The following is a 27,845-nucleotide window of genomic DNA, read 5'->3' as shown; positions in this document are numbered from 1 at the left end:
AATTAATTATCAATTTAATCAACCCTTAACTAACTTAATTAATCAATTTTTCTAACTATTTTCCCATCAAAATTAGCACAATTTGCTGATTAAAATTTTACATTTTCCCAATAATTCTTTTATAAAAAAAAATTCTTTACTAATTATTCCATAATTTTCAAATATAATATTTAATTCATATTTTCATATTGGGTGAAAAATTTAATGACCAAAAATATAATTTATTCCCCAAGGAATTTACTTAATTACTTTCTTGAAAATCAAACTAGTTAGATATAGAAAAATAACTCTCTTATTTTTATCCAGCATTGAAATTCTATTTTAAATCATCCCAGTTAAACTAATAGAAAAATAAAATAATATTAATTTAAATAAAAACTCATTATTAGACTAATATTACTATTATTAAAAAGGAAAAATTCCCGGATATTACAATATCTATATAAAGTTTTTAACATATTTAATAAATTCTATAATTTTAGTCAAATAATTATGTTTAAGTAGAAGTTCTTTTGATAAATAAATTCATATAAATCTTCTATAATCCCTTAACAACATATTAAATTACAAGTTAGTTCATGAATCTATATATAAATTAGTTCACAAATTAAGCTTTATCAAATTTGAAATTGATTTATTTATTAAACGAGCTTTAATTTATCTAGCCGTATTCCAAATAGCATTACACCCTCTACTTGTATAAAATAATAATAGCCTTTGATAGATAGTCATGAACTCTAAGTAAGACTAAATGTTAGAAAGATCAACATTCATCACCTGTACCTCTCAAATTGAGGCATAAAAGAGCGGCACCTTAGTATATGAAGTTTTAAAGCACATCACCGTTACCATACTATATTTCCTCTGTCCCTTAACCGCCGAGCATCCATCCAATCATCAAAGTTGGATCACCTCTCTTCCCTTCTTTCTCTCCGACCCCATGCATACCACCTCTTCTGTATTCATCCCCAGAGAAAGTTCAAGAAAGGAAAACACACCCACAGATACACACACATTTGGCTTCCCAATTTCCCCTCCACCGTGCAGCTTCAATCAACACTTGTCCTTTCACACTGGCTTCCCTAATTGGCCACCACTTTGCAGTTTCTTGTCCTTAACACTTGGCTTCCCTAATTGACCACTACTTTGCCACATAAGCTCCTTGTTTCTCCCTCTTAAGTCCCCAATGTATACAGTACATTTTTCAGGTACCGTCCTCTGCTTTTCATTTCTGCTTCAGGACAAACTCCAGCACGCGCTCCTTTAAACCGCTTTAATATGTAGCTGGGGAGTCTTTCAATTCTTATCCTTTTTTATCCCTCTCGTTTCAGTCAACCAAACCTTCCTCTCTAAGCAATTCCTTCCTGGATTACTTGCACACTAAGCAAGAAAGACATGCATATTGCAGACATCAATTAGTAAACTTAGAATTACGAAATCACCTGGCTCTTCCTGTATATATATCAAGAACAGATCAAAGTCTGTTTACACATCAGAAGTAGCCATCCCTTTTTACTCTCGTTTAGCTTATTAATTACGTTACTCCTCTTCCTTCTTTTATTTGTCGTCTTCTTTTTTTCTTTGGGTATTTTTATGCCAAAGGAGTTAGGTTCAACGTCAAGATCAACAAGAGATGGTAAAACCATTGCCCAGTCCTTCGTTTCATTTTTCGAAGGATGGCTTGTGCGTCAAGAACACTACCTCGACGAACTATTATCCGTTCAACAACACTGCCACGAGTCCACAGAGGAAGATTTAAAAGAACTCGTTTCAAGAATTCTTTCTCATTACGAACAATACTACGAAGAAAAATCAAGACTCGTTCAAGGAAACGTCTTTCTCGTCTTCTCCCCCCCGTGGTTCTCTTCTCTTGAGCAGAGCTTTTTTTGGATTGCAGGTTTCAAACCTTCGCTAGCTTTCCGCGTACTTAGTAACTCCGTCAATGATTTATCTGAGGATCAGAATTCAGAAGTGGGTAGGTTAGAGAAAGAGACGAAAGTGAATGAAAGACTGTTGGCTGATGAGTTCGCCAAAATCCAAGAAAGTCTGGCGTCGCCACCTTTGCTGCAAGAAGCGAGGCTACAAGGGCGCGCGGGGGAGGATGGAAGAGTGAGTGATCGGTTAGCCGTTGGGTCCCTTAGATCCAGGCTGGAAGCCGTAGTGGCAAAAGCGGATTTGTTGAGGACTAATACAGTGGTTAAAGTAATGGAGATATTGAATTCCGTGCAGAAGGTTAACTTTTTGACTGCAGTAACTCGACTTCAGCTAAGGATTAGGAATATGGAGTATTAGAGATCTTTAGAGAGGAAAATACAGTTTTTGTTGAGATTATCGGGTTCTTTTCTTTTAAATCTTTTTTCTGTTAATACAGTTAATCTGTTATCAGGTTTTCTTTCCCTTCTTTCTTTCGATTAGACAGTTACGAGATTATCATATTTTTCTCTGATTGTCAATGAAATTTTCATCTTGAAATATGAAAGACTATTGGCATTTGGAATTGAAATCCAATTAAAAAGTAGACAAAATGGCAGTTATCATAGATAGCTGTTGTCAGGCTTAAGGGTCAATTTGGCGCGAAATTATTTTTCGAGGTCTTATTGACTCCAAAATCAACTTTTTAATGTTTTTAATTTTTTGATCTAATTTACCTCAAAAAGTTTTATAAAGCTTTTATCAGACCGTTTCTTCCTAGTTCAAACAAACCTTTCAGAAAAGATATGTTTGAAATTACAAAATTAAGCCTTATTTAATTTTTCTTTTTTCTTAAAAAATAAAGGAATTTGTAGCCAGTCAGAAGCTACATTAGCATTTTGAATTTTTACAAAATTAATTTGGACTCCTAAGCCTTATTTTGTTGTTTTTTTTTTTTTTTAGAAAAGGAATTTGTAACCAATCATAAACTGCATACATATTCTATCATGGTAACACTAGCACTATACTTAGCGTCTAATCTAAATACAAAATTAAACTTTTCGTGATAACTTTTTCCGTATTAAAAAAAAATGAAAAGTGCTACGGAACCTCTAAATTCCTATAAATGATATCCTTCTCATAATGACTTGTTCATGAGAAGGGACAAGCGGATATATCAAACGGCTAAGCATAGAATAGAATAGAAACGAAAATAATTTTTCAATATTAATGTTTAATTCATAAAAAAGATTAATAGAAAATCATAATTAAATTCCTACATCAATAGAAATTTCCCTTTTCACCCTCTCCGTTATTATTCTGGTAAAAATCAATTAAACTAATAATATATAATAATTTATTATTTATACATTAAATATAATTATTTCTTCCCATTCCCCGGTCCTAAATGAATTAGCGAAATCAATTGATTTATTAATGCTAAATGCTAAAATTTCTTGGCTATAGAAATAGAATTTCATTATAATTTCTTCGTTGTGCCCCCAAAATTGTAGCTTTAACCTCTAGGGCCTTGCACAGGAAAAGATCAATGGGGTTGCCATAGTCTGCAATGTTAGGGCCGTAAATAATAAATATTTTTGAAAGGTAAAAGCTTTACTGAATACAAACTTCTTATTTTCATGTGCCATAATCTGTATCGGAACGTTATTCAACAACTGACCCTTCTAAAGATTATTAAGCTGCCTTCTGTTGTTGGCATATATCAAACCTGTGTAACACATTTATATGGTGCGAGGCAGAGTTGCCATGCAGGAACCGCGAGGAAGAGAGCTTGAAACTGCAACTTTATAATCGGCTTCGATTGCTCAATGCAGCTGGCTTAAAACTGGCTATACCAGTGACTTCCCTACCGGTTACCAAGGTGTTGATGTCGTAGGTGCCTTCATATGTGTATATGGGTTCCAAATCACAGAATGCCTGAAACGTGACACAGAATACAAGAGACTAAATTAGTGAATATGAAAAAAACAGATTCAATGCAACAGCCTCATGTTTAAAGCAAGTAGTCTGGGTTGCTTGGTTCATACAAGTAATATAAAGAAAAGGTGCAACCAGTTTCTGATAAAAGTCAAGTACAAATTAGTCACTTTTAGCATGCTTGGAGGTCTAGCTTCATCATATTCTTTAAACAAGAAGTTTACGAGTCAATGATTAGGTTTTCCATCAGTCCATGCAATCGCTGAGTAAGAAACTCAAGGCACCAAAGACAATTCTAAGTTTGTGGGCACTGCAATGTAAAGGGATATTAAGTACGTCTTTTCTATCATCAATTTTTAGAAAAAGGAAGCAAAGGAGATTTATATTTGAATCCCCAATCTATTAAACTATGAGATAAGCATTCCACCACAAATACATTTACAGCATACCACGTATTTTTGGAGTTTAAATGAGACCCCATTCTAACATTGCCAATGTTTTACATGTCTCAAGTAATCAGTAAATGTATCAGGAAAAATTAGAGCATGAACCTTGGCAACTAGAAAATCTGCCAAAATTCCATTGCCGCCAAGTAACTCCCGCCCAGTGGCAGCAGTTTCCCTTGCTTTGGAAGTGATCCATGCCTACAGATACAAAAAGCCACGTCATGATTAAAGAGAGAACAGTTCATGCCAAATTATTGCAGGATTTTGTATTTTCAATCACACCTTTGCCATGCTGGCATGACCTGAAGTCATTTTACCCGTTTCATATAATTTGCAAAGGCGCCAGCCAACAAGTACCATTGCTTGAACATTACCAAGCATTTGAACAAGTTTCTGTTGATTTATTTGAAAAGCAGCCAATGGGGCTCCAAACTGTTTCCTCTCTTTTAAATATCTTCGAATCAGTCAAAATTAAGCAAATGTTATTCAGGGAGAAACAATTAAACAGTATACAGTATAAAAACATATATACTGCGATACCTGTGACACATGTCATAAATTCCCATTGATATGCCAATAGGTTGCCAGGCGACCATTACACGTGAAACTGCAAGAACCTAGTCTTAAACAGCAGCAATGAGATGAGGCAACACTAGAGAAGATATGTCTGCAAATTGATAACATATGCGAGCCAATTCAAATAATCTAGCTATCCATTAAAAACGAAAAGTAGATATATCTATATAGTTTACTGAAGGAGCACAAACTCTAAGGGACAAAAGGGAAAAAAGATGTTCTTTTAGGTTTAATATATTATTTGGAATTATTGCTCACAACTGTTGTAAAAAATAATACAAGCCTGTTTATAGCAATATAGATATAATAGCAATAGACAAACCAATATAGATATACTCGGCCTAAAATATTTTTAAGAGCCACCAATGCATAAAGAAAAATGCACAGAAACATTGTGGAGTCAAGACGATTTCTAACAATGCCCATCCATTACAGGTGATAGTGGAAAAGGGAGAATACATTCCAATTAAATTTTTGGGTTTTAGTTCTATCTAATCCAACAGCTTATATCTTTTGTTTTGGTTTTCATTTGTTAAATAATGGTATCGAGCACCGTATCAATATCGAAAATGGGGTAACATATTGAGCTAAATCGGCCTGTAATGGACCGAATACCTGCTGCTACCATAAACTTGTAAAAACAATTAGAATAACAAATGAATTTATACATGCAATACATTATTCGATTAACACCCAACACCTATGAGGAATATTTTATTGAATCAAAAAATATAACTTGCACCAAAGCACGTATCAGTAAAAAAAAAGGTAAATATTGGGAGGTCAATAAGGTAAAAATATCGGGAAATAGGGAAAGAGAGTAGCGAAGCATAGAATCCATTATCTAACGGAAAATTATGGGTTATCTCATGTGTGTATATGATACTGCAAACTAGAGTTTGATTTTTTTTTTTTTTTGGGGAGCATTAGAGTTTGATTTAGTTGGAATTGATGCCGAATTGACATTGTTGTTTTGAAGTGAAAGCTGAAGCAGCTCTAGTAGCAGATTCCTGCATACAATAATCATTTGCGGTAGATATATCAAATGAATTGTAGTGAATTCGACGAGAATGACATAGGCTCAGATTTGCAGTTGTAAGACAAACTTTTCATATTTCTTCATCTTCATCTATAGGCAGCCCGAGTTGATTGTTTACATAATTAAAACAAAATATGAGATGCTGACCACTGGGCAGATGATAATACGCCAAAAAGTGCAAGCAAGTACACAAATGACTAAGGGCAATCATCCTCGAAGAGGATCGTATCGATGGTACCTTATTTGTATCTTGAAAGGAATTAACACCAGGCAGCCTGTCCTCATCTGGGATAAAAACTTGTTTTAGCAGAATATCTCCATTCTGTACCATCCGCAAGCCGATTTTATTTTCTATTTTTGTAGCTGTTAACCCTGGGGCATCCTTCTTTACTATGTATCTGAAAAAAGAAATTTTTAAAGAAAAAGTGCAAAGGCAATTTAAGAATGTAAAGAAGATAGCAAACAAGATGGGAAACTGTCTAAAATGCAGTGTTGCTAAAAAAGAGCAAAAATGAGGACGAGAATAAAATCTGAAATTATTATCCAAATGTATAGAATTGCACAAAGAATTACCTAAAATAGACATGATGCAGATAGTGAAGATGCCAAATGTAATAGTTAAACCAGCTGTTGTTTTAAATATACATTGGGATCCACCAGACTTCTAACTCCATTCATCAACATATCAATTATTCAAAGCATTTGTTCATGATAAGCAAGAACTTCCAGATATTGGCTTAGAAGCCTGTATATTTAGAAAGCTCATTTATCCAGGGAACCTAGCTCATTTACAGACTATATATCAATGAAAATCCCATTGTGGACCAAGAAGAGACCTTCATCTATTTGTAACTTCTTAATGTTTATTATGCATTTCCTGAGTCAGCATAATGTGACTCAAATAATATAAATAGGCCATTCTCTACCTAGGAACCGGATGTTTTAATTAGAACACCATTTCATTTGATTTAAATGCACAATCAAATAGTAGTAATTATGTTAACATGCATGCATATTAAGCAAAAGGAAGAGAAGAGAAGGATGAATAATTGCATATTAGCACAGATATCTACTGTTCAACATGCACACGTTTAAGATCTGGATATGATAAAGCATCAATTTATGTCCACTAACATGCATATTGATGTGAGCTTATGCATGCATGATGATGGCGGCTTAAATATTTTTTTTAATTCCTTATGTGTGCATGTTAATGAGGACTTAATTATTCCGCACATCTTTAAGTAATTTTTCTGCAAATCTTTAAGCCAATTTGGGTGGATTCTGTTTCCATAAAACCTCAGACACAAGTCTCCTACATTTGGTAAATCATCTAACATACCCATTGATCTGCTCTGTTGAAGTATTACGAGCAAATACAACCAAAACATCTGCAAAGGTACTGTTTCCTATCCAGCGCTTTTGGCCATCCAGTATCCAACCCCCTTCCACCTGAATATCCCAACAAGAGAGCAGGAAGAAAATATAGCGTGACGTTCAGCAGCATGGCAGGATAGAAAAGAAGACAACTAAAAATGTAAATCACATATAAGAGGTAATAGCTTGAACCTTTCTCGCTGTAGTTTTTAGAGCACTTGCATCACTTCCATATTCAGGTTCAGTCAAAGCCTAAAGAAGAAGGAAAACATGCCCATGTAACTTAAAATTTAGCAGAAACCAATACCAAATGAACAAACTAGCCAAGTGCAGAAAGGACTAACTTACCCAACAAGCTACGGTGCTTAACTGAGCCAAAGAAGGTAAATATTTCTGCTTCTGTGCCTCTGACCCACAAAGTGCTGTTTTTTTGACAGTCAAAAACAATTTAGACCAAATAATGTATACTTAGAAGAATGCTGACTTGTGAGGAGCCTTGGGCTTTTGCAAACAAAATCCAGAAACTAGAGTTACAAACATTGAAATTGAGGAAAATACAATCAAGATTTCACCTATTGTAAGCATTGCCAGAGATGAATGCACCAAAATGAACGTAGAACAGCTTGCATCAACTCTGGCGACTTCTGCAGTAGCAACAGCACTTCCAGTTAGGGAGAGGCCCGGACACCCATAACCCTGGGATTTATAACTATCATATAACTCCTCAAAGTTCCACCTCAAGAACAAAAAATACTGAAAAAAGATCAGAAAAGTTACCTTAATTGTGCCACCAGCAATGCGAAGGGTACCGAGCTTGGGAATAACATGAAACGGAAACTTTGCCTTCTCCCAATACTGAGCAAAACAATATACACATAGAAACATTGGTTATTTCTAAACATATCTCCATGTAACTTACACAGAGAAATAAAAGATAAAATAACAGCAACATTTAGCTGTCAAGAACATAAAATAAACTCAAAGATTGAGAAATTATATGAAACACCCATTCTATCAATCCAATAAAGAGCGATCCAATCAAATTCTGGATATGCACAAAAAGATTTTGAAAATTAAGTTTCCGTTTTAACATTGGCAAAGATTCCAATTTTACTTAGCCATTGTGCAGTCAATTGACATCATTTGTCCAAAAGGATTCATTAAGAAGAAAAAAGAATACCTCTGTCATTATAGGTGCGATTTCCTTTTCCATACATTGTCTTACTTTTATCCTAATAGCCTGCTCCTCAGGAGTCAATAGATCATCCAATTGAAAATAATCGGAAGCTGAAATTTTTGAACACAGTAAATATTTTACAATAACAATACGTTAAAGAAATAGCACAAATTGCTTATAGGAACTGCAAAAGAAAAAAAGTTGACAGAATATGGGGAACTCCATACTTATCAGACAACACTATAGCTTCATTCTTACCACAAGGAGGAAATATGGATGCTGGAGTTGCTTGAGGGAATGCAATAGACACATTCAATGGTGGTAAATTAAAATAAGAACTCTTTTGACTGTGATCAAGATCATCTGCAAAATTAAAATTAAAAAAAAAAACAGAGACTTAATAAACAACAAGAAAATCATATTTCAAACCAAATCAAATCATGAAGTAAGTGATATTAACTTTGTCTTTTTAAAAAAAAAAAAAAAAAAACTTTAGGTTAAACAGTTGATGATATTCAATCTCTATCAGACAAAGAAATACTACAACCAAAAATCCATACTTTCGCATTCGTAATGAAAAATTTATATCTGCAATTAGCAGGAACGGCAATACTCAAAATCCATAACAAACAAAACCAAATAACAAACCTTGATTTTTAGAAGAAGCGTAAATTGTCATGATTGATCGAGTGATTGGAACTCAATTAAATAATTAGAATTTTAGAAAGGGGGAATAATTGATGTGCAGCAGAAAGGAGTTTATGGAGGATAGAAAGATATAGAGAGAGGGAGAGGGAGAGGGAGAGGAAGAGAGAGAGGTATCAGTAGTTTTGGTTTTCGATGATGATGGTGCTAACGACGACGATGATGATGATCATAAGGACGAGATATGATTCGATGAGATAGAATGGCACGCATATTCATGTAATTAATTAATTATTTATTTCTTTGACGAATGTAATTAATTGATTGATTATTTACATTAAATTGGTAGAAAAAGTGGCGCCACGATGGGGATAACGCTCAAAAGTCAAAACTGCGGGTTTTTTCTTAATTAGGCAAAAATTTCAAAGATAATCTTTTCTATTGTATTTTGAGATTTAATTATATTTTTACGGTGCAGTGTTATTATTTTAATTATAAAATTAATTTTAAAATAAAATTTATAATTTTTAGTAATTATTATTAAATTATATTTTTTTTATTTTTAAAAATTTTATATAAAATTACACATAAATTTTATATTTTATATTTCAAAATAAATACAAATATTAAAATAAATAATAATAATTCTAAAATTTTTAAAATTTATACATAAATATAAATATAGATTATGATTTAATTATTTATTGTCATTCGGTACCGATTTAGCATAAAAATTAAGAGGCTTACAAGAGAAAGTCGTGGTTCAAATACACATACTAACGGAGTTGCAAGTGATAGTACAACATGCTAGTGAAGTTACATAATATAACCCACAATTTGGTCAAGGGAACTTCCCATGACGTCTAAGCTGATCAAGAATCAGCAATTTGACCATATTTAATATTTTCTTATATTAAATATCGCCGCCTTTTAAATACTTTTCCTTTTTATTAATGTATGTAAATATATTGGAGTCACTTTTAAATCTTTTTTATTGGTAGATATAATGTCATTAGAGTCACGGATTAGGGTCATATATTATATAGGCTGTGGATGGAAAAATAAAGGTTAAAGTCCACATTCTTATTGTGCTCAATTGAACTTAACATTTTTTTTTAATTTATATTTGACTGATAATGAGTAGCTATATTTATTTTGTATATTGTCCTTTAATACTATTGTGATTTGTATAAAATGCTGGGGCCTAAAGAAAAATAAAAAGAAAAAAACTAAAACTAAAACTATAGGGACTTTTTTTTAAGTATGGAGTTTACCTAAGAAAACTGTATAAAGGGGTAGATAGAAGGCCATGGTTCCCCACGTCTTGCAAATCTCTTTAAATTAGAAAATTTTATAGACCTTATATTCATCGGTCAGAAGTAAAAAGAATAAAATCATCTTGTCAGTGAAGAATTAAAATTAGTAAAATTTAAAATATACAACACTTATTTGTTAGTTAAAAATATACTGAAGAGTTCATATTCAAATTTATCAATGAAGAATTAAAATAATAATAAAAAAAAGATTTGTCATTTAAAATATATATACATTTGCAACATTTTATTTCTGAGCAGAAGAATTGTTTTCTTTTTCAAGTAATGTTCAATTGATTACGTATTAAACAATATTCGATTGATTGGTATAGGATTATCGATAAAAAAAATTTGTTAAGGCATTTTCTTTCTTTTTATCCAAGTTTTTTCTCTACTAATTTTCTAATTGCTTTTGAGTTTCGGGAATACCATTCATAGGTCTGAAATCCATATCTATGAATTGAAAGGTCTGAATGATCAGATTAAATGTGTGAAAGATAGGGTTATGGTTATGTTCTATCCTATTCCTTCAGTCAAAGAAGAATCCCGCCTAGGGCTAGTGCCAGCGCATAGTAAGAGCCTTCCCTGCATGCCTAACATTCACTCATTCTAGTCAATAACTCAAGGGCACTGGCTACTCCGTCAACTCAATTTCGTGGCATGAGGATGCTAGTCATTATAGTCTGAACTTTAAATCTTTCATAGGCTTATCTAGTGATTGGTATTTTGATTCTAGTCATTTATAGATAGTAGGCACTTTTAGTCATAAGGTATCGCTCATTCCTAATATATATATAAAGAAAATTCTAAAGCACCTTTTATTTAGTCTAAAATTAAAAGCAAAACTTATCAATTAAGAGAATGATTAAGATCTACATCGATGTTTATTTAATAAAGAATTAAAAAAAAATAGAATTATATAATACATATTCATCAGTCAAAAGTGTATAATAGAACTTTTCTATAGATAAATGTGGAACCAAATAAGATTTATGATTATCAAAAAGTTATAACTTAATGGAAGTTTAAACACTAATTTTTTTTTAAAGCTTAATCCTTAATTTTATTAGTGAAATGATAAAAATTAAAGATAAGATACATAAATATTTTGTCATATTATACAAATAAAATTTATGAGACAAAATAATATTATAACATATAGTTTTAAAAGTTATATGTACAAATATTATTAAATAAAGAAATATTTTCTCAAAATGAGACTTAAAAAATTAATAACTTATTATAATAAAGAATTTATTTCTATTTATAACTAGCTGAACAATAATTATTTATCAGTATGTAGAGATTATTTCTATATAAAATATTATTATAGAGAGATTTTATTAATTGGTTAAGAATATATATAAGAAAATTATACAATACTTATCCTTTAGTCAAAAGGAAAAAGAAATCATCAGTTAAAAGAAAAAGAAAAATGCATATTGAAATTTGTTAATGAGAAATTAAAATAACAGCCAAATTATTCATCAATTAAAACTAGAACATGCAAAATTAAAACTTATGGAGATGCGGGGTATCGATCCCCGTACCTCTCGCATGCTAAGCGAGCGCTCTACCATCTGAGCTACATCCCCACCTTTTGGTTTGATTTTCATTTTACGAATGAAAAAATGTCGGAGGATGGAAACATATTTGCTGTTGGATTGACTGGTAAGACAGAGGGGGTAGTCGAGCCGTTATGCATCATCGGTATAATCCACATTGTTAACGAAGAAACAAAACAGACAATCAAACTTTCATTTTCAAATATATAAATTTGTCACGAATTCAAACATCATTTCGCTTTACCGTGAAATCAAATTCGATCATGATTGCCGCTAAGCGACTGATACAGAAAGCTGTACACCACCACCACCACCAGCAGGTATATACGCATAATCATCATCCATTTCTTTCAGTTTCATCATGCATGTATTCTCTAGGTTTTCATTTGAAATTTTGTTAATTTTTATGTGAAGTATAAATGTGCACTCTACTCTTTTTTTTGTGTGTGTGTGTGTGTGTGTGTGTGTGTTAATGGAGCTGGACGTGCAACGTGGCAACTTGAAATCGACGGACTTGGATTTACATATTTCTGTTCACTACGGTGTCCCTTCTACGGCGTCGCTTCTTGCTTTTGACTCTATTCAGCGTCTATTAGCCATTGCAACACTGTAAGTTAAATTGTCCTTTATTTATTTATCAGTACATATCGAATATATACAATTAATGAAATTTAGATTTCGCGTTTATTTGCAGAGATGGGCGAATTAAAGTTATTGGTGGCGATGGAATTGAAGGAATTTTTATATCCCCGAAGCAATTGCCTTATAAAAACTTAGAGGTTATTTTCATTTTACTGAAAAAAAAAAATTTGTCTTTTTTTCTTTTTAAACTAGAAATTCTGATTCATGTCTAGTATCTTTTTGCAGTTTCTGCAAAACCGTGGTTTCTTAGTTAGCATTTCAAATGAGAATGATATTGAGGTATTTATACTTCACTAGATGTGCAGTTTCTGCCTCTTTTCGCTATAAAAGAGTATGCTTTGCCGTGCATTTTAGCTTCTTTTTAGATTTCTCAGTTGTCACATATTGAAATACATTTTTGAGACTGAATTCCTGCACAATCAGTTCATTTTGGGAGTGATTTCATTTCTTCCAACTATTGGCTTTCCAAGCACAAGAATTGACTAAATAAAATTCAATTGAAATGAGTAATAAGTTCTTACATTCTTAGACTTCCCAAACACACTAATGAATGCTGCTACTAGTTGATTTTTACTGTACGAATTAATGATTTAATATCCATTTTTCATTTTTGTTAATTGTTTATTGACTTCTTGATAACAGGATAACTGGGTGTTGAGTTAAGGTGTAAAATATTGTGTAGATATGTTAACATGTGTGAATAACTTTAATTGCAACTTTGGCAGGTGTGGAATCTGAAGAGCAGATGCCTGAAATGTTGTTTGCAATGGGAAAAAAATATTACTGCATTCTCTGTAATCAGTGGCTCCTACCTCATGTATATCATTGCCAGAATATAATATAGAGCATCCAATGTGCTTTTTATTTGCTTATAATCGTCTGGAAACAGAAATGATTGCTTGATGCATGCTGCTTTTGCATTTTTGTTTCACACAGGTATATTGGAGATGAATATGGTTTGATGTCTGTAGTGAAGTATGACGCTGATAATGCTAAGCTTTTACGGTTGCCATATAACATACCTTCAAACCAGTTAAATGGTAATTTCTTTTTCCTTTGATATGCTTATGGCACCTGTTACTTGACACTCTTCTTCACATTGAGCTATTAGGTTACACATTTACCAAATCAAAATTTTGCTGTTTTATATATATCCCAAATCCATTTCTTCGCCACCATGAATATGATAACTAGAAAATTAGGTAAAAAATGAGCCTCCAGTAGTTTTTTATGAAGATATTAATAGGATGCATGCATCATTTATCTTGTCTTCTCTTGTTGGCACTCTCCCCTTCTCTTGTTTTACTTGGTCCTTACCAATTTAATCAATTCGCTTCTCATTGTGGCTTCACTAATTGATAATCTTGATGTGCAAAGTCGATTTCATTTTGATGTGAGAAACACTTGAAATTCTTTTTATAATATACATGTTTTAGGAACTGTTTCTCCACTAAATCATGGTGTCATTAGTCATCTCATAATTATTATATGTAAGATTAGTCAGGCCTAGATGCTTGTATCACACATACAGCATGTTAGAAGAGGCTTGAATATCTGACAACGTGTTAAATATGATTTTCCTTTTATCTCATTCAGAGCCAATTGTAAGTAAGTGATACTGAGAATTCAGGGCAGGGTTACAACTCATATTTTTTGCTGTATTATGTTATTTCACAGAAGTGGCTGGATTTCCATCATCTGATCACCAACCTATTGTGGGACTTCTTCCTCATCCATGTTCTTCTGGAAATAGGTAAGGAAAAATTGCTTAAATAATCAGATAAGATATTTTTGCTTTCGGAAGTTGGATATAGATTTTGACATAATCATTAATTTCACTTGTTCAGCAGTTGAGGAATTTTCTGTCTTTGATGCATCCGTCGTGACTTATACTTGAAAGAAATAACCCAAGAATTAGGTTTTCATTATTGTATTCTGATATCAAAAAGAGATACATCAACCTTATATTTATACTTATATGTAAGACTTCGATAGAAACTAAATGACAACCTCTTAATAGCTAGACTCTAAATTTAAAAGATAAATACTTATCATATCCTAACAACCCTACCAACTCAAAATCTCAACACTCCTCCTCAAGTTGGTGCATAAATATCATACATGCTCAACTTGCCTAGACACTTAAAGAACATGTGACTCTAGACTGCTTTGGTAAGGATATCAGGCAACTGATCTTCAGAACAAACTTTAGGCAATTCTATGATATTTTCATCCAACTTCTCTTTGATAAAAAATCTGTCAAACTCTACATGCTTTGTCCGATCCTGTTGTACTGGATTATAAGCTATATCACGTGCTGCTTTATTGTCACAATACAATCTAACTGGCTACCTCAGTGCGTAACCCAAATCTTCCAAAATTTGTTTTAACCATAAGGCTTCACACACACCAACAGCCATTCCTCTGAACTCAGTCTTTGCATTAGATCGGGCAACAACATTTTGCTTCTTGCTTCTCCATGTCACAAGATTTCCACTCACAAACGAAAAATATCCTGCAGTTGATCGTCTATCATCGATTGATCCAGCCCATTCAGCATCAGTGTAAACCTCTATGTTTTGCCAATCTATATGTTGAGTGAACAAAATTCCTTTTCCATGTGCAGACTTCAAATACCATAAGATTCTTATGACAGCATTCATATGTCTTTCTCCAGGATTATGCATGAATTGGCTAACAATACTCAAAGCATTCGCAAGATCAGGTCTTGTGTGAGCTAAATACATTAATCTTCCTACAAGTCTCTGATATTTTCCTTTATCAACGGGTACTTGGTCTACCTCAATGCACAACTTCAGGTCTTCCTCAACTGGTGTGTCAACTGGTTGACATCGACATTCCGCTTCATGCAATAAATCCAATGCATACTTTCTTTGGGACAGAAAAATTCATTTCTTTGATCTTGAAACTTCAATCCCAAGAAAATATTTCAAGTAACCCAGGTATTTCATTTCAAACTCTTTGGACAAGTATTCTTGTAATGCCTTCCTCTCTTCTGGATCATTTCCTGTAACTACCATGTCATCCACATAGATAATGAGAGTTGTGATCTTCCCATTTGCCTTCTTTATAAATAAGGTGTGGTCTCCATTACTCTGATGATATCCAAAAGCTTTCATAGACTTTGAAAATCTCCCAAACCATGACCGTGGAGATTGTTTCAGTCCATACAACGATTTCTTCAACTTGCAAACTTTCCCATTATGCATTGTTTGTTGACATACATCCAGGTGGAAGCTCCATATAGATTTCTTAGGATAATTCACTATGTAAAAAAGCATTCTTAACATCAAACTGCTGTAATGGCCAACCCAAATTTGCAGCCAAGGATAATAACACTCTTACAGTACTGATTTTAGCTACGGGAGAGAAGGTTTCAGTGTAATCAATCCCATAGGCTTGAGTGTATCCTTTTGCTACCAATCTTGCTTTAAATCACTCGATTGTGCCATCTGCTTTATACTTTATGGTGTAGACCCAATGACACTCTACTGGTTTCTTTCCTGCTGGACAATCAACAAGCTCCCATGTTTCATTCTTTTGCAAGGCTTTCATTTCATCGTTCATTGCAGCTTTCCATTTTGGATCAGATAAAGCTTCCTGCACACTGTTAGGAATAGATACAGTAGATATTTGATTTGTGATGACTTATTTGATTCGGCGGGTTATGATTCGACACATAATGACTCATTGGGTATTTAACTTTACCAGAAATTTCAAGCTCATAACTAAGTTTAGGAATACCTCTGGTGGATCGTTCTGGTAATTGTTTTCTCGGTGGATCGGGTTCAGGAATAGGAATATCTTCAGCAGGTGATTGACATGGTATTTCAGCTTGGGATTCAGGGTCTTCTTCACTTGAGGACTCTTCTTCAATCGATGGAGTTAGATCTTCTTGCTCAATACGTATCCCATGATTTTCTGAGTGATCACCAACACCATTATCAACCACTTCATACTCCTCCTGAAATTGATAATCTAATGTCTGAATTTCTTCCTGTCTCTCCTCTGGAAATTCAGACTCAAAATATATCACATCTTCATGAAAGACTACATCTATGGATATGAACATACGTTGAGTTGGAGGATGATAACACCTGTACTCCTTTTTATTTGTTGCATATCCAAGAAACACACATCTTATTGCTCGAGGAGCAAGCTTATGACGGTGATGTTTATGAATATGTACAAATACTACACAGCCGAAGACACGAGGAGATAAGTTTGATGTTGATGGAGCAACTGTAGTATTATTAAGAACCTGAAAAGGTGTCTGAAAATCAAGAGTCCGTGAAAGACTTCGGTTAATTAAATATGCAGCAGAAGAAACAACTTCTCCCCAATATGATAATGGCATTTTTGCATGAAGCAATGAGGCACGAATAACTTCTAGTAAATGCCTATTCTTCTTTTCAGCTACCCATTTTGTTGGGGTGTATAAACACATGTACTTTGATTGACAATTCCATTTTCTTCCAAATAATGCTTCAATTCAGAGTTATGGTATTCACCACCATTATCGCTGCGAAGCACTTGAATATGTGCATTATATTGAGTCTTAACATGTATGTGAAATTTCTGAAACAATGCACTCACATCACTCTTAGATTTCATTAAGCACACCCAAGTTATCCTTGTGCAATCATCGATAAAAGTAACAAACCAACGAGATCCCCCCAAAGTTGAAATTTTAGATGGACCCAAAACATCAGAATGAACAATCATAAAAGGTAAATGACCTCTATTAAAACTTGATGAAAAAGAGCTTCGATGACTATTGACAAGTTCACAAACATCACAACGAAAAATAGAAACATCAATGTTGTTAAACAAACCAGGAAATAATTTTTTTAGGTAGCCAAAAGAAGCATGCCCTAGTCGTCTATGTTGTAACCAGATTTCTGCTTCATTTTTTTCCTTCTTTAGACCATCCATTGCAAACGCATGATGCAACTTGGAAGAAGTATTCGATTGCATGTCCAAGTAGTACAAATTCCCTCGCCTAATACCGCAGCCAATCGTCTGCTTCGTTTGGATATCCTTAAAACAACAAAAATTGGGCCAAAAAATAACAACACAAGACAAAGCTGATGTTATTTGGAAAACAAATAAAAGGCTGTAATTTAATGATGGAACAATTAAAACTGAGTCTAAATTTAAAGAATTGGTGGCAGTAATAGATCCCTCTCCAATAATTGGAACCTCATTACCATTTGCTATCGAAACAGATTTTTGTAAGGATGGTCTAAGTTTCTTAACCTGTCCAGAATCAAAGGTCATATGATTTGAAGCACCAGAATCAATTATCCATGTACTATCACAAACAGATGTAGAAACATTAAACACCTTACCTTTCTTGCTTGTGGTTGCTAGTAATGTTGAAGATGATTCAACATTGTCCACACTTGTTTTGGTTTCAGCAACAGCGGAAATCAGGGAATTCTTAGCTTTCCTTCTTTGTGATCCTCAATTCTGATCCCACCAATCTGGATAGCCTACAAGCTCAAAGCAACGATCTTTGATGTGGCCTGACTTATCATAATGAGTACATTTTTGTGTGGACTTTCCAATACCAACAGATGTCTTTGATTTGTTGCGAATCACCATAGCAGCAGCATCAGAGTCTCCATAGTCTCCTTTTAATGTTACATGGCGGTTCTCCTCTCGTCGAATCAGGGCATAGCTTTCTTCTAGGCCTGAAGTAGACTCCTGACGTAGGATTTCTCTGCGAACCTACTCAAAGTGATCATCCAGTCCAGCTAAAAACATATGCACCCGTAGTCGTTCAATAGATTTTTGGTACACAACCACATCATTAGGATCCTTTATGACCACTTTGTCTCTGTGATCCAATTCCTGAAAAATTACAGTTAGTTCTCCATAATATTCAGAGAGAGATCTTCTATTTTGTTTGGCTGCAAAGGCTTTCTGGTTTAAGGCGAAGAGCTGCAACTCATCACTGCCATCATAGAAAGCTTTTGATAAAGCAGTCCAGATTTCATGGGCAGTGGATAAGCGTAAATATCGCTTCATGATCTTTGGACTCATAGATATTAGCAGCCATCTCTTCACCTTTTGGTTTTCAGCATACCACTTTTCATACCCATCATCTGATTCAGCAGGTGGTTTTGTTTTTCCCCGAATATAGGAAAGCTTTTCTCTTTCAACAATATGCATTTCCATTAGTTGAGACCATACGTTATAATTCGATTCTGTAAGCGTAATTCCTGCATTGAATGCTCCTTCAGATTGAATGATAATAGGTTTCAATCCAGATAGTTCACCATCTCTACCACTTATGTTGTTTTAAGTGTTTCAAAGCCTTTTTTTCTTTTTTTTGGTAGGCTCTGATACCAATTTGAAAGAAATAACCTAAGAATTAGGTTTTCATTATTGTATTCTGATATCAAAAAGAGATACATCAGCCTTATATTTATACTTATATTGAAGACTTTGATAGAAACTAAATAACAACCTCTTAATAGCTAGACTCTAAATTTAAAAGATAAATACTTATCATATCCTAATAACCCTAACAACTCAAAATCTCAACACTTATTAGCCTAGGATGTTTTCATTACCAACCATCTTTTGTCATTTCACTTGATGCATAGAGTGATTCTTTATTTAGTTTTTTCATGTGTTCTTCACTATCCAAAGATGTGTCAAAATAGAACTAATGATGTAAAAAGTGATTTTTCGTTTTGCTGTTGCAAAATCCTTATTTCATAATTGCTAATGGTTATGCAAATAAGTCACACTGTGAATATAGGTATCTATCGGGTATTACTGCGAATTTAGTTTTACTGGAATAGTTATTCCCTAATATTGATGCTCATTTGTTGAATCGTTTACCTTTTCTCCCATCTTTTTTTTCCTAGCTTTCCTGTATTTGTACTAGTGGTAATTGTGTGTGCGTGCATGTCCTTGGAAGAATTTTGTGTCTGTAGTTATTTGAGTGGTAAAGGTTAAAGTTATCTTTTTTCATCAATGTTAAGTAAGTGATCTGGGCATCCTGAAGAATTATTTACTAGAATTAACAAATAGATACTAGTAGTGGTTATATTTGAGGCACAAGACTACTAACCTGAACAACCGTACGAAAACAGTGTGGCTGTCTTGTGCAGAGGATCACTACATGTTCATTGTTTCTTGTTCCAATGTAGATCTAGCCCTTAGTTTTGTACATCATGCACTATTGCAACATCCTCAATTAGTTAAGTTAAGAATAATCATTGAGATTTAACCTTCATCAGATTATGCTGTCGATATATTAATCCTAGGTGTTTTATTGTACTCTACTTGAAATTTTTAATGTATAATCTCTTGCATGTCAATGGAAAGCCATAAATAGGGTCAACAACTAAATTACTTCTGTAATTAAGCCATTAATTTAGGCTGTAAATATTCTTATAAATAAGGGAGGAGATTTAGCTTACCATACATAGCTTCCTAGGATCACTCTATGTAACTTGTACAGCTCTAGTTTCCTTGCACAGATGGTAGTCTTGCCTATATAATGAAAGATCTTCTCAAGAAGAGGGAACAATTTGATCCATTTTGTTATTGCAGAGTGCTGATTGCATATGAAAATGGACTGATGGTTCTTTGGGATGTTTCTGAAGCTCGGATTCTTTTTGTTGGAGGTAGTAAGGATCTTCAATTGAAGGATGGAAATGTTGATTCCCAAAGTGGGCCACATACTAATCTTCAAGACAACGCATCTAACGATCAATTACAAGACAAAGAGATAAGTGCTCTTTGCTGGGCATCTTCCAATGGGTCCATTCTTGCAGTTGGATATGTAGATGGAGATATCTTGTTTTGGAAAACATCAACTGATTCCTCAATTAGAGGTCAACAAAATGAATCCTCAAGCAGCAATATTGTTAAGCTGCGATTATCATCTGCTGAGAGGAGACTACCTGTTATTGTCTTACACTGGTCTGCCAGCAATAGATCTAGTAATGGTTGTGATGGTCATCTGTTTATTTATGGTGGTGATGAAATAGGAGCTGAAGAAGTTCTGACGGTGAGTTGATGTATATCAGAGCTATTTATTTTTCATTGTTTCTCTTGGCGCACAGTTGTATCCATTTGTGGGATCTGCCTTTCTTCTTCCCCTAACTTTTCACTCATACAAGTAAGAATTTGATCTTACTGCAAATATGTGACCTAAAAGGGAAATCATGGTATTAGCAAAGGCAATCTGATTTCGAGAATAGACTATTATATAGATACTACATGGTGATGGATTTTTGGTTTGGTTTAGTTAATTAGCTTTATCATTGTTAGTTAGTAACTACATTTAAAGGATTTTTTTAAGGATTTGATTAATTAATTAGTTTCAGCATTAGTAATAAATAGTAAAACCATGTATAAAAAAAATTTCATAGCACTGGGGTTTCTTTGCACTTTCAGTTGATTTGTGGCTACAAGTGTAGTCCATCCTGTTAATACTTGGTTTTACGTAGGGAATCTTTAGTAAGTACAATTTTGTTTTGTTACAGATCAAGACTGTTTTCTTCTATTGTTGTTACATTGATTTTTAGATTTACCTCTACTTCAAGTTTACATCTCAGAATCCATTTGAAATTTCTTTTCTTGGTGAGACTCTTAAGAAGCCTTAGGTAGATCCTAAGTTTCTAAACACCAAATTTAATCGCTTTCAGTTCCCTTAATTGCTATAAATACATAATTAGGGGTTTGTTGTCATGATTATAATGTGTGTTGGATTAGGAGAAATACGATACCAACTTTGCAATTAATGAAGGTGCTACTTTTTCAAGAATTCTTGCATTCTCATAATTGGAGTTCGGATCATTGAATAGTTTATATAGGAAAAACTGACATGTTTTATGTGAGGAATGTCCTAGTTATATAAGCTTTATTGTAGTAACTTCTATTCATTCACTGTACCTTTTGCATTATTTAATCGGTGATTGCAACTTTTTTCAAGGCTAAGAATTGCTCTAATATGTGAGTGCCGCAGGTTTTAACACTAGAATGGTCATCTAGGACAGAGACATTAAGATGTACAGGTCGTGCTGACATCACACTCACTGGCTCTTTTGCTGACATGATTTTGTCTCCAAGTGCTGGGTCAACAGGGGGTAGTCACAAAGCTGCTGTATTTGTATTGACAAATCCCGGAAAGTTGCATCTTTATGATGAAGCTAGCTTATCTGTCTTGTTATCTCAGCAAGAGAAGGAAAGATCTGTCTCTGCTGTAGAGTTTCCTGCAATGATACCTATGGCTGATCCATCCTTGACTCTTGCAAAATTCACTGTGCTGCCTGCATGCACAAACTTGTCAAAAGTCCTATCTGAGGTACATCTAACTCCTAAATAATTATATCTTAATTGAAACCATTTGGTTGTCTGCTGATTTTATATTTTAAATTGTTCACATACTATTGATCAGATGGCCTTAGTTAAAAAACAAGGCACCACCCTTGCCCCAACCGGTGGTATTAAGTGGCCTTTGACTGGGGGTGTACCTGCCTATTTGTCCTCGGCAAATAAAAGTAGTATTGAAAGATTGTATATAGCAGGTTATGAAGACGGATCTGTTCGGTTTTGGAATGCCTCATGTCCTGTCCTATCACCTATTTGTGTTATAGAAGGCAAGGTTAGAATCCTATTGCAAAAGTTTTATCAGCTATCTATAAAGCCATTTTTATGTCTAGTAATTTTGTATGATTTGCAGGTGGAAGGTGTAGAAGTTGCTGGCTTTAGTTCTCCGGTATCAAGTCTGGACTTCTGTCCTCTTACCTTAACTTTGGCAGTTGGCAATAAGCATGGGGTGGTGAGAAATGTTTCTTTGTTGGTCTTTTATTTTTCCTCTATTCCCCATCACTTTCCTGTCAAATAATTTATGATCTTGGGCTTTATCTTAAACATGTAGGTTCGTATTTATAACCTCAGCAGCAACTCAACTGAGAAGAATTTTCACCTTGTGACACAGAATAAAAATGAAAGTAAGTTGCACATGCGCCATAAATTAATTTATCAATATAAATTTGATATAGAATTTAATATATTATAAATATATTTAATATAAATAATATTTTATATTATAAAATATTATGAATATAAATATGCCTACAGTCTACAAGCAGATCACCTTGGTTATCTTTGTCTCATTGTCCTCTTATAGCACGTGCTTCCAAATTTGAGAGATTCAAGTTCTAGGTTTGCCAAGATATGTTATATGCTCTCTGTTCTGGTCAATTATATGTTATTCTTTTCAAGGACAAAAGATGACAGGAAGATTTCCATTTGATAGCCAGAATTTAGAACAATAATAATTTGCCAATGTACCATTTTTAAAGCTGATGTGAAATTTCAAAACCCAGTTAAAATGATTTAGACTGGAGAAAATTGTTAGATTGTTCTGAGAGCTGATTTAAAGCATCACCTCTTTCAAAAAACTGTACATCAAGAAAATATGACTTCAAAATCATTTTATTAGCTTATATGGGACAGTATATGGTGGTAGCCAACTGAGAAGCTTTTGTAAACAAAAGAATCTGTATGGTAGTTTAGTTCATTAGTCTTTATTATTGTTTGCTTCACTTTACTTGCATCCGTCCATACTGTAATTAATATAGGTAGTAGACAAGCAAGATGATTCCTCAATAATTTAATCAGTTCATCTAAATAACAGTTACTGCACTGTATGTTTGCTGGTTTAGTAAATTCGCTGCAAAAAATGCTGTAGCTTGTGTCTACATCAATGTGCTACATTTGGCTTGATTTGCTGGCCTCCTAGACATCTACTTCTTCAAACTAATATATTTACTCATCTTGTAGTTCACATTCTGCCTCAAGGGAAAAGACCTCACTGTAGAGCGGTTTTTTCTCTCCTTACATCCCCGATTCATGTACTACAGTTTCCAAGTTCTGGAGAAAAACTTGCCATAGGTTTTGAATACGGTCGGGTGAGTATCATCAGTATTTTTATTTGTGCCGTCTTCCAATAATTTGTTTATGATCAAGTTAGATTACTGTCACTTTCTTTTAGCTTTCCCTGTTCAGATGGATTTGATGTTTATGTTTCAGGTGGCAGTCCTTGACATGTGTTCATTAACAGTTCTGTTCTTCACGGACTGTCTTTCTAGCTCTAGCTCTCCAGTCATTTCACTGACCTGGTTGAAATATGAAAGCATTGGTAGCCTTTTAAAAACACCAAAGCATTCAGAAACTAATACTCCTATGAATCCTGAAGATGAAGTCATTTTTTCCTCAACCAAGGATGGCTTCCTTAACATTATTAATGGTTGTAGTGGTAGCATGATCAGCTCTAGTCCCTGGCACCTGAAAAAGAAATCATATCCGAAAAAGAAAATAATTGCTATTTCGATGTTTGTTATAGGCAAGTATCTTCAATTGCGACACTGAATTATTTTTGTTTTCCTACATATTTGCTTTGCACTTACAAATTAGTGGACTTTGGAAATCTTCCATCATTTAAATCACAGAGGACAGTAGTCCAGTCTCTGTCTCGACAAATGGAAAGCAGGCAGAGGAGTCTTTCCAGGATATGGCTACACATAGTGTTGAGCCAAGGGATAAAACTATTTCAACAGACACCGGCTCACATAGCAGCAAGCACGCTTCCTCTGCAGGTGCCACGCTCACCACAGGCAGATTAATGGATCCACTTATTCTGCTATGTTGTGAAGATTCATTGAGCTTGTACTCTGCAAAGAATGTGATTCAGGTAGTTGTGTTCCCCCTGCTTGTGCATCCTATAGTGTCATACTCTGTTAGCAAGCTAAGTGGAAATCAAATTTATATTTAGGGAAACAGTAAATCCATTTCCAAAGTGAAACACACAAACCCTTGCTGTTGGGTTTCAACTTTTAAGAAAGATGAAAAAGTTTGTGGACTGATCTTGCTGTTTCAGACTGGAGTAATTGAAATCAGGTGAAGCACTTACCAGCATTAAGATATTTAGTTAAAGAATCAGGATCTGTAGAGGGTAGTTGCCTTCTTAGCACTATCTTATAAATTATATAATTATAATAATATAATTATTTATAATTATTATAAATAAATATAATAATTTTATTATTAATTTATTTAATTTTAATATTAATTTATCTTTGTTGTTTGTAATCCTTGTATTTTGGGCAGATCCTTTCTGGATTTTGAATTGGTGAAAGAAAGCTCCTTAATGTCAATTCTTAGGTGGAACTTCAAAGCAAACATGGAGAAAATGATTACTTCGGACAATGAGCACATTGCATTGGTATTGTTTTAAAATTTTGAAATTGTATTGTACTCTAGATGAATCAATTGAAGGTTTGTTTCTAATATTGAGAATTCTGTAATCTTTAGGCAAATGGATGCGAGTTGGCTTTTATCTCGCTACTATATGATGAAACTGGTTTAAGGTATGTTGTCTATGTTCAGCCTATGCTATGAAAAGATGCATAAATTCAAATTTTTAATTAAAAAAAGTTGCTGTTTTAGGATCCCAGAGTCATTTCCGTGTCTTCATGATGATGTCCTTGCTGCCGCTGCAGATGCTGCCATTAGTTTCTCATCAGACCAGAAGAAAAAGCAGGTTCAAATTAATGAACAGAGACTTTATTCTTTTTCAGAACTGCGTGGTATAATTTTTCTTCTGTGGCTTATATTTGTTCTACAGGGTACTAAACCCGGAATTCTAGGTGGTATTGTCAAAGGCTTTAAGTCAGAAAAAATAGAGCGGACTCTGGATTTTACTCCAACAGCGCAGTCCAATTTTAGACACCTAGAGGACATTTTCTTGAAGTCCCCATTCCCAGGCTTACTTCCAACAGGCACTGATAATCAGGAATTGGAGCTTAATATAGGTTTCACTCATATCTATTATCTTTGCCATATTCTATTCTGCTAATTATTCTTTCTCACTAAATGCTTTTGTTAAGTACAGATGATATTGAGATAGATGAATCTCCTCTAGCCACAGGAACTTCATCACAGGAAGTGAAAAGCAGAAAAGGTAAATTTGACTTTCCCATATTTGGGGTGCATATCTTGGCTCGCTGATTGCTTACAAAAATGATTTTTCACTGCAGATAAGGGTACGGAAAGGGAACAGTTATTGGGCAAGGCTGATGATATGCAACCCAGACTTAGGACACCTGAAGAAATTATAGCTCAATATAGAAAAGTTGGGGTAATGTTGCAGATGGTATCAGTAATCAACTTTATTGCCATGGTAACATCTATTTCAATAGATCGCCTTATTTGACCTGGTAATTGCTTTCAGGATGCCTCGTCGGTTGCTGCGCATGCAAGAAACAAGCTTGTGGAAAGGCAAGAAAAGCTGGAGGTATGTTATTGAGGATTAATGTGGAACTTGTTTAGTAACTTGTAAAGCTCAAGGCATTCTTCCTATTTTTGGACATAACCTATCTCCTAGACATTTTCTTGAGTGGCAATGATGAGAGAAACAAAATGATAATCCTAATGTATAAAGTCTCTTCCCAATTGTAGTTAAAATGTTAATCCCCAAATCTAACCGGAACAACCTATATTGCAAGTCCACTACTACCTTTACACCGTAGATATAGTCCTTGTAGTTTATATTTGTATATCTCTGGTCCAGATCAGTTTATTCTTCTATATCTATTAACTGTGGAAAAGGTGTCCTGACTGACCTCTAAAAATACCAACCTTTGCTCCTTATCAGAGAATCAGTAGGCGCACTGCAGAGCTGCAAAACGGAGCTGAAGACTTTGCATCATTAGCGGATGAGCTAGTTAAGGCAATGGAGAATAGAAAATGGTGGCAAATATGAACAAGAGAATGTCTGGTTAGATCGGCTCCTGCAACTTGGTTGCTCACATCCTTAGTAACTCGGGCATCATCAACAAGTGCCATCGTTTTGTTGGATGTAAAGCACAGCCTAATTTTCCTTTTCCACATTATAACATTCAGCTTGTGTGCAGCATTTTTTATTTTTATTTTTGTTATATTCCTTGTACAGGAGATTTTTCATTTCATCTTGTAGATCAAAAGGGGAAAAGAAAAAGGAAAAGGAAAAGGAAAAAGAAGGTAATTTTTTAATTTAATTCGGAATCGAGAAATTCTTACGGCGCTCCAATGATTAATGAAGCTAATCTAGCGTATGATACCTCAAGTCTTTTTCCTTTTTGTGATCAAAGGTACCCAAGTCAATATCCCAAAATTTGAGTCCATCTCGATGCACAAACAAGAACACATTTAAAAAAAAAAGGAAATTGTAGACTGGTAATCTATATATATATATATATATATAAATTTTTTAAATTAAATTTTTTGATATGCATGTTTAATTTTTATATAAAATTTTTATTTTGATATGTATCGCACGTAAAATTTTATAATTTTATTATTAATTAATAATTTCTAATTAAATAGTAACTTTAATTTTTAAAAAATATTAATTACTATATTAATTAATAAATAATTTTTAATCAGATAATTTTAATTTTAAAAAATATTATTTAAATTATATTTTTAATATTATTTTTATTAATAAATTAATTTTTTAACTATATAAAAAATATTTGATTCTTAAAAATAATGATATCAATTATATTAATAGTATTAATTTATATAATACTAAAATTAATTAATAAATATTGTTAAAATAATTTTTATATTATTATGCTAATGAATTTTAAAATATTAAAATAAATATTTAAATATAATTAATTTGCTATAATTTTCTAAATATTGTAAATAAATATTAAATATTAAAAAATTATTAAATTATATTTATTAATTTAATTTTATAATTAAATTAATAATAATAGCCGTAGGCGATTAGTTAGTAAATTCTGGACACATGAAAAATTGCTAACAGCAATATCGTATTTTACTTCTATTAACCTTAATGCATATAACCTGACAAATGGAATTGCACTGTCATAAGCGATAGCCGAATAGTATGGAACCTCCAAAATTATTAAGGTTTATGCAACCATATCTTTCAATAGTTGTCCACGGACTATAACCTACAATAGATGGACCCAAAAACAGGAGTACTGATTTTTTGAACTAATAGCTCAATGACCTTAAGTGAGTTCCAATGGCCTTTTACAAGCCTTGAGCTTTGACCATTTTTTGACAGTCAAGCTTCCAACCTGAGCATTATATCAGATCCCTGCATATGAAAGAGCACTGCATGTCCTCAAAAGGCTTTAATTTCACCAC

General features: G+C 33.5%; 3 protein-coding genes and 1 non-coding gene across 7 annotated transcripts; 2 read left to right on the top strand and 2 right to left on the bottom strand.

The window, feature by feature from the left end:
• The first annotated feature begins 1,213 nt into the window (after nucleotides 1-1,213).
• LOC8286339 (protein RESPONSE TO ABA AND SALT 1) lies at nucleotides 1,214-2,396 on the top strand. Its single transcript, XM_002532066.4, has one exon. It carries the CDS (start codon nucleotides 1,594-1,596, stop codon nucleotides 2,290-2,292), a length of 699 nt encoding a protein of 232 aa, XP_002532112.1. The 5' UTR covers nucleotides 1,214-1,593; the 3' UTR covers nucleotides 2,293-2,396.
• A 1,088-nt stretch (nucleotides 2,397-3,484) lies between these two features.
• On the bottom strand, nucleotides 3,485-9,378 carry LOC8286340 (acyl-coenzyme A oxidase 4, peroxisomal). 2 transcript variants are annotated; one of them, XM_002532067.4, is made up of 13 exons: nucleotides 9,113-9,375; nucleotides 8,723-8,827; nucleotides 8,468-8,574; nucleotides 8,065-8,142; nucleotides 7,860-7,983; nucleotides 7,636-7,709; nucleotides 7,480-7,539; nucleotides 7,253-7,362; nucleotides 6,149-6,308; nucleotides 4,836-4,912; nucleotides 4,578-4,749; nucleotides 4,401-4,493; nucleotides 3,485-3,849 (listed from the first exon to the last, which is right to left on the bottom strand). In XM_002532067.4, exons 1-13 carry the CDS (start codon nucleotides 9,141-9,143, stop codon nucleotides 3,718-3,720), a joined length of 1,323 nt encoding a protein of 440 aa, XP_002532113.1. In that variant the 5' UTR covers nucleotides 9,144-9,375; the 3' UTR covers nucleotides 3,485-3,717. The 2 variants fall into 2 exon arrangements, with proteins under 2 accessions (XP_002532113.1, XP_048236233.1); XM_048380276.1 differs by having other exon boundaries at nucleotides 7,860-8,142; nucleotides 9,113-9,378.
• Nucleotides 9,379-11,944: 2,566 nt separating this feature from the next.
• TRNAA-AGC lies at nucleotides 11,945-12,017 on the bottom strand. Its single transcript has one exon. It is a non-coding gene; the product is annotated as a tRNA-Ala (tRNA).
• Nucleotides 12,018-12,077: 60 nt separating this feature from the next.
• Nucleotides 12,078-26,719, top strand: LOC8286346. Of its 3 annotated transcripts, XR_003080716.2 has the most exons (25): nucleotides 12,078-12,307; nucleotides 12,466-12,596; nucleotides 12,682-12,766; nucleotides 12,855-12,908; nucleotides 13,355-13,446; nucleotides 13,566-13,669; nucleotides 14,307-14,382; nucleotides 20,223-20,682; nucleotides 21,643-21,981; nucleotides 22,075-22,281; nucleotides 22,360-22,458; nucleotides 22,558-22,630; nucleotides 23,466-23,593; nucleotides 23,715-24,027; nucleotides 24,134-24,375; nucleotides 24,457-24,581; nucleotides 24,792-24,906; nucleotides 24,996-25,051; nucleotides 25,131-25,224; nucleotides 25,309-25,495; nucleotides 25,576-25,644; nucleotides 25,721-25,821; nucleotides 25,915-25,977; nucleotides 26,338-26,541; nucleotides 26,635-26,691. XR_003080716.2 is itself a non-coding variant. In XM_015727181.3 (24 exons), the coding sequence occupies exons 1-24, from the start codon at nucleotides 12,251-12,253 to the stop codon at nucleotides 26,443-26,445; spliced, it is 3,378 nt and encodes a 1,125-aa protein (XP_015582667.1). In that variant the 5' UTR covers nucleotides 12,078-12,250; the 3' UTR covers nucleotides 26,446-26,719. The 3 variants fall into 3 exon arrangements, 2 of the variants coding, with proteins under 2 accessions (XP_015582667.1, XP_025015379.1); XM_015727181.3 differs by having other exon boundaries at nucleotides 26,338-26,719; XM_025159611.2 differs by lacking the exons at nucleotides 12,078-12,307; nucleotides 12,466-12,596; nucleotides 12,682-12,766 and having other exon boundaries at nucleotides 13,355-13,423; nucleotides 26,338-26,719.
• Nucleotides 26,720-27,845: the final 1,126 nt, after the last annotated feature.

The sequence above is a fragment of the Ricinus communis genome, chromosome 10 (genome assembly GCF_019578655.1).
Source record: "Ricinus communis isolate WT05 ecotype wild-type chromosome 10, ASM1957865v1, whole genome shotgun sequence".
NCBI classification, from domain to species: Eukaryota; Viridiplantae; Streptophyta; class Magnoliopsida; order Malpighiales; family Euphorbiaceae; genus Ricinus; species Ricinus communis.
This window is presented reverse-complemented; position numbering and strand designations above follow the sequence as displayed.

Excerpts from the sequence above, each read along its gene's own strand:
- LOC8286339 (XM_002532066.4), top strand. The coding sequence starts at position 1,594 with ATGCCAAAGGAGTTAGGTTCAACGTCAAGATCAACAAGAGATGGTAAA.
- LOC8286346 (XM_015727181.3), top strand. The coding sequence starts at position 12,251 with ATGATTGCCGCTAAGCGACTGATACAGAAAGCTGTACACCACCACCAC. Across the intron at positions 21,982-22,074 it reads TGTCAAAAGTCCTATCTGAG|ATGGCCTTAGTTAAAAAACA; the intron begins GTACATCTAACT and ends ACTATTGATCAG. Across the intron at positions 24,582-24,791 it reads ACTGGAGTAATTGAAATCAG|ATCCTTTCTGGATTTTGAAT; the intron begins GTGAAGCACTTA and ends TATTTTGGGCAG.
- LOC8286340 (XM_048380276.1), bottom strand. The coding sequence starts at position 9,143 with ATGACAATTTACGCTTCTTCTAAAAATCAAG. Across the intron at positions 7,710-7,859 it reads TCTGGCAATGCTTACAATAG|CACTTTGTGGGTCAGAGGCA; the intron begins GTGAAATCTTGA and ends TCAAAAAAACAG. Across the intron at positions 7,540-7,635 it reads TAAGCACCGTAGCTTGTTGG|GCTTTGACTGAACCTGAATA; the intron begins GTAAGTTAGTCC and ends CTTCTTCTTTAG.